General features: G+C 43.7%; 1 protein-coding gene across 1 annotated transcript in view; it reads right to left on the bottom strand.

The window, feature by feature from the left end:
- The window catches only part of TBCD (tubulin folding cofactor D), a 145,736-nt gene that overhangs the window by 129,193 nt on the left and 3,941 nt on the right, over window positions 1-12,602 (bottom strand). Inside the window, exons 3-6 of the mRNA XM_055408246.2 lie at window positions 6,619-6,716; window positions 5,556-5,657; window positions 4,184-4,330; window positions 2,175-2,230 (exon numbers count right to left, since the gene is read on the bottom strand). Of these exons, the coding sequence (XP_055264221.2) occupies window positions 2,175-2,230; window positions 4,184-4,330; window positions 5,556-5,657; window positions 6,619-6,716 (403 nt within the window). The remainder of the gene's footprint in view (window positions 1-2,174; window positions 2,231-4,183; window positions 4,331-5,555; window positions 5,658-6,618; window positions 6,717-12,602) is intronic.

Here is a 12,602-nt window from a genome sequence, read left to right on the forward strand (position 1 = left end):
TGCCTCACCCTCATGAACGCCAGCTTGTCCGACCACTAGATGGCGCAGGAGCAGCCAGTCAGCAGCGCACAGGGCACCAGGGGTCTCTGGCTACCACCTTTCTGCAGGACACCTGCCACCGAGAGAAGAAGGGTTTAGGGTTTCACCCCACCTCGCCCCACAGTGCAGTACTCCACCAGGTCAAGCTCAGCAGAATGCTACCAAATCAATACTGCTGATAGTAAAGACATTATGCTTCATTTAACAAATTTAGCAAATGTTTGGGAAAAAGGAGTCTTTCAACTTAATCAGCCCTTCCAGTAGCTGCATTTAAAACCCCTAGAATATTCATTCCTCTTCTAGGAATTCATCCCTAAGAATTAATCAGAAATCAAACAATCTCACAGAAAACAAGGTCAGACTCAAGGCTATAAGAGAAAGGGGTCAGGGAGGGCAACTGGAGAACAGCAGTCAAAAAGGTAAAACTTTCCAGGATAAGTACTAGAGATGTAACATGCAACATGATTTAACACTGACATATGTCATACATGAAAGTTGTTGAGAGTAAAACCGGGGGGGAGGGGTGATAACAGGGGTAGGGAAAAAAGGAGTTATTATGATACTATATGAAATTGTGTGTGAAACTTCTGAAAACTGGGAAGCACTACAGAATATGACGAATCTTTCATTCAATTAAAAAAGAGTAAATCCAAAGTCATCACAAAGAGTCATCACAGAAAAATTTTCTGTATCTTTAATTTTGTATCTATATGAGATGATACCTGTTCACTAAACCTACTGCAATTTTATGATTTATGTAAGTAAAATCTCCATGCTGTAAGCCTTAAACTTGTACAGTGCCATACGTCAATTATATCTCAACAAACCTGGAAGGAGAAAATAGAGCCAATCAAGAGTACGAAATTTCATGTTGAGTGTCTGAGGCAGTGCTAATTTTACTAACAAAAGGTCTACTTGTGCAATTGGGCTGGAGAAAGAATACATCACACCTTCACTGTGTCTGGAAGACTGACCAAAGCTCCAGGCCGGCGTGCCGGCACCTGGAACAAACCTGCAAGTGCACCCACGTGCCAGGGATCAACATGCCCACCAGCAGTGGAGAACAGAGGACCCAGTAGTTACATCTCTGGGGAGGACAGTACATCTGAGTCTTATTTTGCACTTTATCTTCCAAAACACACAAGATTACTTACACAGTTAGAAAGAAATTCATGCTTTTTCATTCCTTGTCAAAACCATGAGAAAGCTCTGTCGGTGACTTTCTCCTCACCCAGGGGAGGTATATCAGACATGTTCAGGTGCTTCCTTCTTCACTCCTAAAATCAGCCTCTTGAATTCAGGCTCTGCCCAATGGTTTAGCAAGTACTTCCACAAATACTTCTTTCAATGTCCCTAAATGCCCCATAAATCAAGCATGTCTCTTCCCACCTTGCACAAGATCACGGCTACACGCCTAAGACAAGGTGACCCTGAAGTGCTGTTGCCACAGTCAAGACATCCAAAAGCTCTTACAGCCAGTTTTAAAGTTTCATAAACATGGAGGAGGGATAAGTCAAATTTTTTAACTCATTTACACTCAACACATACTTTAAATCACATCATACAAAAGATTTATAAAAACCGCTTTCTTCCATTCTCATATTCCATGAAACAAGTCTGCTCAGTTTTCATACCCATCTTTGGCGCCTTTTTTTTTTTTTTTTGAGACTTCAGGCCCTGCTGCCTGGGTCTTACTCAGCTCATCAGAAAAATCCATCTTTGCCTGCTTCAGGCACAGACTGTTTTTAGTTAACATGCAATGTTTGGGGATTTTTTTTATCCCCAGCCACAATGATGCAATCACAGCCCATGATCTCCATAAACCAGTGTGGACTGTTCTCTATGTGACTTCCAAAGGCTCTTTTAACTGACACCCCCAGAGGAGAGATCTGGCCCCACAAAACTGCTATACCTGTTCAAAATCTGCACTCCCTTGATGGGCCCACGAGCCCCTAACCAGCACTGATGATGGTCACATCAGGTTCAGGTTTCCTTTACCAGTGCTGGATTCCCTCAGGGAAAATAGCAAAATCTTCAGGACAGCAAAGATTCCCCAGGCCTCTCAACTGAATGTCCTCTCTGATGAGAACAGAGACACAAGTAACAGACAGCAAACCGTCTCAGAAAGCACTTACTTGGACACGAGGACAGCAGCTGCGTCTCGGGCCTTGTCGCTGACGACCAGGTAAGACTACAGGGAAGGGTAAAAGGAGAGGTGTCATGACCACATAATGTAAACAGCAGGGATCCACTCAGCCACCCGGTCCCACACTCAGCAGATCCACAAGACTGCAGGCTCAGGGGCAGAGGCCAGACTCTGAAACTGCATGAACCACTCATGAACGTGAGCGCAGGGCTGCAGCTGCCACACGTGTGCTCACCCTCAGGGGAGGGCCCAATCTGCACGCAGCATGTGGCCACACCCCTTGAAACGTACATTTGCAAAAGTGACTGAAACATGAAGTATGTGCATCGCTACCCAGAGCATGCGTGGAGTAGGCCTGGGCCCACCAGCACCACGTTATTCAGGACAGCTGGAAAGCCCTGCTCAAACACAGGCAGGCTGCAGGTCAACGCGGTGATGCAGACACCTCTACGAGGCTCCCAATTCTCAACTGCTTCCCAGATGACACACTTAAAAGATCTTTCTTCTGAAGGACAAATCTCCAGAAACTGGGCCTCTCCTCGGGCAATCCCACTTAGGAGACAAGCATCCAGAGGGTAACCAAACTCAGCTATAAACAAACCACCCATCGAGAAAAGACTGTTAATAGTTTAGAAATAAGGACACAGTGGGGCACCTTTTCCCTTAAGGACTCTAAGGGAGATGTCTACTTACTGACATGAGACATTCAGACCAAACTGCTCCAGGCAAAAGCAGGTCCCAAAGCAGCAGGACCCCAGGGGCCCTTGTACACATGGACCATGTGGAGCAGTGTGAAGAACAGGCTGGAAGCCAAACCGCTGGATTCAAATTTGGATCCACCACGTGTGATAGAGTGAGCTGGCAAAGGCATTTATTTTTTATACATGTTGCCTCCTCAGTAAAATGAGGATAAACATCAGCGAACTGTCTCATTAAGCAGGATGAAAGGCGTTAATGTATGAAAAGCCTCTTAGAAGAATGTCTGGTGCAGAGCAGGCACCCGGAGCAGCTTAGTTTAAGTGTGGCAGGCGAGTTCGAAGATGGACCCTGGTCCTGCCCACCAGTGCCCATGCCCTGTGTAATCCCTCCCATGTGGGTTGGACGTGATGACTTGCTTCTAACCGAGAATTTGGCAGGAAGTAGGATGTCACTTCCATGATGAGGTCACACTAACATGTGACCTATGCCTTGCTACAGACCCTGCCCCTTGCTGGTTTTCAGAGTAAGCTGCCATTGTTGGGGCAGGGGGACGGCTGCATGGCAAACAGCCAGCAAAGCACTGAAGCCCTCAGCCAACACCCTCAAGATCTGACTCCTGCCAACAACCATGAGAGCTTGGAAGCAGACCTGTCCTAGGTGAGCTCAGCCCGCAGCCTGGGGAGACCTTGAAAGAGAGGGTCCAGAAAAGCCACGGCCAGATTTCCTGATTCACAGAAACTGTGAGATAATGAACATGTGCTGTGTTAAGTCATTCAAGTTCAGGGTAATATTTTCCACAGCAGAATATACAAAAACCTATATCTACGCATATAATGCATGCATCAGAAGAACCTTGAAGAATAAAAAAAAATAACAAGTGTTATCTCTCAACACTAGTAGTTGAGAGATTTCACTTTAATATTTTTCCTGCTTTTCTTTACTTTCTGATTTTCCTATGATGATCATGTAGTATTTACATAGTGCTAAAAATTAAAAATTAGACTTTAAATGAACTTTAATTTCTTTTATCACTGCCCCCTGCAACCCCTTTTATGTTATCATCAGAGTATCTGTATTATCTACAGAGAAATGAGATTTGCTGAAATAATTCATCCTGATCCCTACAAGAATTATCAGTTTCATATTAAGTTATGAAATGGAATTCCACCTCAATGAAAAAGAGTAACAACAGCAGAAGAACTATCCAAGCATCACAAGTGTACCTAATTAAGTCCCAGCGGCAGGATGGCATGAGAAAGGACACTGGTCAGCGGCTCACTACTGCAGGACCACACTCACCTCTGCTACCTGGAGGATACGGTCCATGGTGGACGCTCGCTCTTGCCCAGGCTGAGAGAGGAGGTTTCCGTCGAGGCGGGAAAAATCAAACGGGATCAGGCAGGTCACAGAGAGCCATAGAAGCAGCATGTAGCGGGTCTCCCAGGTCTACGGGCCGAGACAAAGCGACAGGATTCCTGTGTGGAGGGCATCTACGCGGTCCCAGCGCCCCTCCTGCTCAGCGCCCACCCAGGACTCCGAACACCCGGGCTTCAGAGCCAGAATGCAAGCACAACGGTCCACCACACGGCCTCTGGCATGCAGCCTGGCTGCTACCTCGGCAGGCAAGAGAAACAGCAAAATGAACAGACAAAAAATCATTAACATGTCAGTGTAACAGCTTCTTATCCCTGGCACCCTGCAGCACACAATCAGCATTTCAAGAAAAATGGAAAAACAGAGTAAAAGATAAAAAAACAGAAGACTTAAGAGTAAAGAAAAAAATTCTCAACTTCTTGTCACAGAAGAGTCAACAAAACAAGATTCCGCTTTGGCTCCAGACTCCCTATCAGAGGCATGAGAAACAGAGCAGGCCACATACACCACAAGACAATTTCCTGAGTCTGGAGTTACAACCCATGTGCCCTTCTGAATGAGTCCTGTGCCCAAGCGCACTCTGCAGCACACAAAACTGCAAGGATAGCCATCGGCAGCCATCTGGGAGCCTAAACTGTGGGAACATTCCCACTGCTTCCTAACTGATGAGGGTCATTCTGCGCTCAGACCGTTGGCACACACCATGTGGCTTATGCTGAACACCTGCTCACCTTCTGTGTTTTAGTATGTGCCTGGCAGGGTACCCACATGACTAGCCTCATAGAAATCGTGGCTACTGGCCCCTGTGATCTTCCTGTTGGACACCTCATGTGTTCTCACAGCTTGGTGCTGAAGGAAATCACAAGTGCTTTGGGTGACCCAATGGAGATAAGACTCTGGAAGCTCACACCTGGTTTCCTCTGGACTTCACCGCATATGCCTTCTCCCTCTGCTGATTTTGTTGGAATAAGTCACAGCTGTGAGGATAACTAGATACCAATTCTTGTAGTGGTCCTAAGGAATCACTAAACTTGGAGTGGTTTTGGGGACCCCCATCATGGTTCTATTTTAAGTTAAAAATTTTTGAATAATAATATAGTTATCATCACACCGTATTCAGGTATAGTTTTCTTTATAAAGGGCATAAAAAGAGAAAATCAAAGGAACAAATGAAAAAGAGGGAATGACACAAAATAACACAAGATAAAATTGAAGGAAACAGGAAAGGAACCTGCCAGTGTAGAAGCAGGCAAACCAAGGAAAAAGCGAGGAGTGGGGGGAGGAAAGGGACACTTACTTCATGGTCTTTAGGATTCTGATTTGTAAACATGTCTAAAACAGGCTGCACATCAGCCACTTCATGTGGAAATAAACGAAGAAATGTTTTATATCCTCGAACCTAACAAATAAAAAGATACTGAATTATATAACTAGAAATTACAGAAAGTAGCAAGATTACTTCTCTATTATCAAAAATCACCACCTATGCCACCCAATGATCAAAGAACATTACATACTACAGTGATACAACTTAGTAAGACTAAACAATAAGAAAGCCAACTTTACTTCTTGAATCATTTCAGAAATGTGTTCTGTCCCAATTTGACCAACTAATCTTGGCTCATCAGAAATACAGGTATGTTACAAACTAACAAGTTTTGCTTCTACCTTGATTATGAGGAATAAATCCTCGAGAACCCAAAAGGTCCCAAATTCATTAAGGCTTCCGTGAAATGCAGCTCTACACTTTCAGGAGACCCTGCACTCAACCAACTGAGGGCAAGGAGTGTGCACACAGGTCTCTCTCCGCCATACAGCAGGCCCCACCGAGGCAAAACCCCAGCCAGGAGGGCTGAGTCTCTCCCATGGTCTACAGGCCAGCACACACATCACCTGGGAGCCTGCAAGAATGCAGAGTATCAGGCCTCATCCCAGACCCACTTAACTAGGTAGGAATCTGCATCCCACGAGATCCCTAGAAAGCCACCTGCACATTCATGTCTGAGAAGCATTTCTGCTTCCAAGTTTGTTCGCTTTCTCCTCGTAGGAAAATTTTCTCAGTTACTCACATATATATACATGTATGTATGTGTACATATATCCTCTCCCTCCCTTTCTGGTTAGCTGACGCCTGATCCATTCAAATGCAAGACGGTGAAAACAATGCTGAAAAACGCTGTTGCAGCCAAAGGACCCCCTGGGTCGCTAACATCTGATCCCCAGCACATGGTAAAAAGAGAAATGATGAAACCCACTTTTGTGTGAGAACCATCTTTCCTGATTACATTTTGGAAGGTACCTCTGGACCAAGTATATCAAGAAAGTGTTCTGTCAGCTACAATGTGCTATCTAAATATTACCTTGGAGATGATGTAAAGAAATTTAAAAGCCAGATGTACAAGGTCTGCCGGAGATGTCTTATTTTGCACAAATTCCAACAACAAGTTCAACATCCATTCTAGGGAAAAACAAACGTAAAACATTTGCTATAAATTAACCATCAACAGGACATTAAAACAAAATGCCCAAAGGAAAAAGAGCTATTTAGAAATATCAGAATAGTTTAATATTAGTAAATCTCTATAATCCAAGTATCAACAGAGCAAAAGAAAACATTTCATCTTCAGTTTCTAAAAGGGGATTAGAGTTAATATAACATTCACTCCAGCTTTTAAAATGTGTAGGGAAAATATTATTTTTTATCATTACTCTCAGTTCAGTTCAGTCGCTCAGTCGTGTCCAACTCTCCGCGACCCCATGAATCACAGCACGCCAGGCCTCCCTGTCCATCACCAACTCCCGGAGGTCACTCAAACTCATGTCCACAGAGTCGGTGATGCCATCCAGCCATCTCATTCTCCGTCGTCCCCTTCTCCTCCCGCCCCCAACCTTTCCCAGCATCAAAGTCTTTTCCAGTGAGTCAACTCGTCGCATGAGGTGGCCAAAGCATTGCAGTTTCAGCTTTAGCATCAGTCCTTCCAATGAACACCCAGGATTGATCTCCTTTAGAATCGACTGGTTGGATCTCCTTGCAGTCCAAGGGACTCTCAAGAGTCTTCTCCAACACCACAGTTCAAAAGCATCAATTCTTCAGCGATCAGTTTTCTTCACAGTCCAACTCTCACACTCTGTCTCAAATCAATATCTAATACCATGCTTTACAAAAGACACCTCTACAACTACTATGTTTAGAACAATCTGGTTCTAAACAACAAATAAGACAGAGAAAAAGGATTAAAAGGATTTCCACTTCCAGTTATAAAGGAATAACTGATATGGAACTACCTTACCACCAACAACAATTAGACAACCCAACAATTATACTGGGTTGGCCAAAAAGTTCCTTTGGTTTTCAAGTAAAAATAAAAGACATATTTTCATTTTCACCAAGTTTATTGAATAACATATTCACCATTTTGTTCCATTACATTTTGCCATGTTTCAGGCAACTTTATAATTTCATCTTTCCAAAACTCTTTATCTTTTTGAGCAAAGAACTGTTTCAGGTGCCTTTTACAGCCTTCCAGGGAATTTGAAATCTTTCCCATCAGGAGAATTATGTAAAGACCTTTGAAATAAACAGAAATCCAAAGGTGCAATGTTGAGGCTTCCCTGATGGCTCAGCAGTAAAGAATCTGACTGCCAATGCAGGAGACACAGGTTCGATCTCTGATCCAGGAAGATCCCATAATCCACGGAGTAGCTAAGCCCGTACGCCTCAACTACTAAGCCTGTGCTCTCAAACAAGATCCACAACTACTGAAGCCCCAGAGCCCATGCTCCACAACAATAGAAGCCACTGAAATGAGAAGCCCATGCACCGCAACTAGAGAAAAGCCTGAGCAGCAACAAAGACGCAGCACAAGTCAAAAGTAATTTTTTTTTTTTTTTTTCAAAAAAAGGTGCAGTGTCTCTTGAATATGGCGGATGCATTAGAACATCCCAGCCAAGCTTTAACAGTTTTTGCCAGATCATCAAAGAAACATGCAACCTTGTGTTATCATGATGGAAGATTATGTGTTTTCTGCTAATTCCAGATGTTTTTCATCCAATGCTGCTTTCAGTAAGTCTAACTGGGAGCAGTACTTGTTAGAATTAATTGTTTGGTTTTCCAGAAGAAGCTCATTAAGAGAGGACTCCCTTCCAATCCCACCATAAATACAGCATCACCTCCTTTGGATGAAGACCGGCCTTTGGTGTGGTTCATTCAGTTCACTTGCCCCATAATCTCTCTTGTTCCACATTACTGTACAATATCCACTTTACTGCCCATCACAATTTGTTTTTAAAAGCAGAACACTTTCATTATGTTTCAGAAGAGCATCACATGCGGAAATATGGTCAAGAAAAAGGTTTTTCGCAACTTATGCGGGACCCAAACAAAGCAATAACATAACCAAGCTGGTGCAAATGATTTTTAACATTGTGGCTTATTTAACGATATATGAAAATAATGCAAATGATTTTCAACACTTGATTTGGATATTTTGAGTATGCAGGCTATCTCCTGCATGGTATAACGCTGAGTGTTCTCAATTAACGTCTCAATTTGATTGCTATCAACTTCAACTGGTATACCTGATCATGGAGCACTGTCCAGTGAGAAATCTCCAGCATGGGACTTGCAAACCATTTCCGACAGATCAATCACAGTCCCTTCTCCATACATTGTCCAAATCTTTTTTTTTATTTCCACCATGTACTTTTCTTGAAATAATAAAGCAGAGTATGCCAAAAACGTTGTTTTTCTTCCATCTTCATTACTAAAACGGCTATATAAAAATTCAACCATTTTGATAAAATTTTTTTTTAATGGATGCTGATATGACAGCTGTCACAATATAATCTAACAAAACTGTTTCAAATGAAGTTAAAGACAACTAAGCACTACTAGAGCCCACTTATGGAAAAAACCAAATGAACTTTTTGGCCAACTCAGTATTTTCAGGCACTAGGACGACAGCAACTTGTAACCAACCAACTGGACTCTACAGCTGCCCAAGCTGCCCACTAGAAAATGATCTTTAGAACCCACTGCAGAGAAGGAGGACTCAAGCAGAGCAGAAGCTACTTTAGCTGAAATTTGCAGGGCAACATGCCAGAAGAAGCTAAGCAGAAAATGAGCTCTGGAAGTCTGAAAGGTCCCCTCAAACCTTTGGCTGAATCTTCACATGCTCAGTGGTTAGAGGCCACTAGGCTGGGTAAGAACTGCCAGGAAGCTCTATGGCAGAGTTCCCATAGCCCATACAGGGCTGACATTCAAACTCCATCAGGCCAGAGTGCAGAGTCCTTGCTGAACACCCAGAGCCACCAGCAGATGTGCCAGAAAATTATTTACTTAGTAGTAAGACTAAATTAGAGAAAAACTAGAGAAAAAGCTATACCTGCCCTAACAAAGCTTAAAAAGGATTGAAAGGATATACATGATATGCAATTAACTAAACTGTCTGCCAAACTTCACTCTTTAAAGACAAAAACCTTAAAGCCACCCAACATAAAAATCACAATGTCACTCATCCACTCAAAAGTTACTAGACATACAATAAAAAAGGACAAAATAATGCCATTTGCCGAAATATGGATAGACCTAGAGATTGTCATACTGAGTAAAGTCAGAGAAACAGAAATATATGATATCCCTTATATGCGGAATCTAGAAAGAAATGATACAAATGAAATTATTTACAAAACAGAAACAGACTGGCAGACTTAGAAAAGGAACTTACTGTTACCAGGGAGGGTAGGGGAAAGGGATAGTTAGGGAGCTTGAGATATCCACATGTACACACTGCCATACTTAAGACGGATAACCAGGACTTTCCTGGTGGCCCAGTGGTTAAGAACCTGTCTTGCAAAGCAAGGGACGCGGGTTAAGACCTAAGGGTATAACTAAGACCTGACACAGCCAAATAAACCAATGACCAAAAGGACCTATTGTACAACACAGGGAACCCTGTCCAGTGTTATGTGACAGCCTGGACGGGAGGGGAGTGTGGGAGAAGATGGATACATTATATACACGGCCACCTTGCTCTGCTGTGCACCTGAAACTATCACAAGGTTGCTAACTGGCTACACCCCCGAAGTTTTAAAAATAATGACCTTCCACAGGTATTACGACGTTATTGTGATGATTAAACTGAAGCATTAAAAATCATTTAGAAGAAGGCAAATACATTAAGAGTAAATGAGGATGAATGGGCAGTTCACAAAGGGGAAAAATAATTGTGCAAATGTAATAATAAAAAAAAAATTTCGTCCTCACTAGGAAACAACAAAATGCAAAATAAAAGCACATGATGCCTTTACCCCCTTTAATAGGTAACTTTATGTTGGTAAAGATTTCAAATATTCCGATCGCATCTTGGCAATAATATATACTGTTGATGAAAACGTTAAGTATCAAAAGCCCAAACTGACTGATCAAACCAGTTAATGCTAAAGGAAATCAACCCTGAATATTCAATAGAAGGATTGATGCTGAAGCTGAAGCTCCAATACTTTGGCCACCTGGTGTGAAGAGCTGACTCACTGGAAAAGACCCTGATAGCTGGGAAAGAGTAAAGGCAGGAAAAGGGGACAAAAGGGATGAGATGGTTGGATGGCATCACCGACTCAATGGACATGAGTCTGAGCAAACTCCAGGAGATAGTGAAGGACAGGGAAGCCTGGTGTGCTTCAGTACACGGGGGTCACAAAGAGTCGGATGGGACTCAACAACAAATCAGAAGCACAGCACTTCCACTTCCTGAAACTCTAAATTGTGCAGAGGTACGTGGATGTTTAGGCTACTTGGAAGAGTACAAAACTGGACAAAACAGGAGTCCACATACATCTGCTTCCTCTTTCTCCTAAGAGCCAGTAAAATAAAAGCACAGCTGCACAAAACGGAAAGTCCTGACCAATGGCAAGAATAGGGAGAGAGCAGATGTAAAGACTTCTGGGAAAAAGCCAGCTCCAAATTAAACAGGCAGAGAAGCCCACTTCATAGATGCCCAAATGCAGAACCAAGGACAGCCCAAAGTCAGGAGGCACGGTGCAGCCCAAGGTGGGGAAGGGTCTGCAATCACTGTAGCCCCAGACTCACTCCACTGGGACCAAGCTCTGAGCCAACCCTGAGGAAAATGAAGGGCTCTCCAGAGGAGACAGGTGTGTCCCAGATAAAGGCCTTCATTCTGGCATGTGGAACATCCTCAATGTGACAGAGAATTCTCAACCAATTCAATGGCTCTAAGAAAAAAATCTGTCCATCAACTCATCATACTGTCCCACAAGGAGCTGCCTATCAGAATCCTGTTCAGGAAAAGCCCAGATGAAAATGCTCCAACTTACAAAACAGAAGCAGAGGAACCGTTGTCTGCATCCATTTGGTCTGAACTAGCAAGACGAAAAGATCAAATTACAAGGAAAAGCTGACACCAGAGGAAAAAGGAGAACCTGGGGACCAGTAGAGAGCAGCCAGGACTTGGCTCAAAGAGACTCAAGACAGCACAGCCCTCACCATGAACAGAGGCTAGGAAAGCCGAGGACTCTAGAGCTCCCCTGAGCAATGTCCCCTCCAAACTCCAGTAAATCAACAAAGAGAAACAAATTCACAAGGAAGAAGGGAAGAAACAGCAGCCAAGAGACTTCAGCATGTTGCCCAAGCTGTAACTAAGCCACCCAGGGAAAGCACAGCAGCAGTTCCTGTGCCACAGCTTGAGGCCAGAGGCCTGAGGTGCCAGGGACAGCCCAGGACAGAATGGAGGTGGGGCTGAAAACAGGAGGAGTGGTCCAAGGTCTCCAGACCACAGCCCTGTGCCAATCCAGGCAGAAAACTAGAGGCTTACTCAAGAGTGGAGAATACTATAGCCACTGGCCACATCAGGGTTTTTTTAAACTTAAATCAATTTTAAAATTCAAAGAAGAAAACAAAAAATAAGATGAAATAAGATAAAATTCAGTTCCTCAGACATACAAGCCATATTTCAAGTGCTCAACAGCCACATGTACCCAGTGGTGACCTTACCAGACAGACAGCACAGATCTAGAACATTCCATCATCACACAAAGCTCTCCTGGACAGTTCAGTTCAGTTCAGTTGCTCAGTCGTGTCCGACTCTCCGCGACCCCATGAATCACAGCACACCAGGCCTCCCTGTCCATCACCAACTCCCAGAGTTCACTCAAACTCATGTCCACAGAGTCGGTGATGCCATCCAGCCATCTCATTCTCTGTCGTCCCCTTCTCCTCCCGCCCCCAACCTTTCCCAGCATCAGAGTCTTTTCCAGTGAGTCAACTCGTCGCATGAGGTGGCCAAAGCATTGCAGTTTCAGCTTTAGCATCAGTCCTTCCAATGAACAT

Source organism: Moschus berezovskii, chromosome 20 (genome assembly GCF_049115385.1).
Source record: "Moschus berezovskii isolate FMDL1 chromosome 20, NW_MosBer_1.0, whole genome shotgun sequence".
Classification (NCBI taxonomy): domain Eukaryota; kingdom Metazoa; phylum Chordata; class Mammalia; order Artiodactyla; family Moschidae; genus Moschus; species Moschus berezovskii.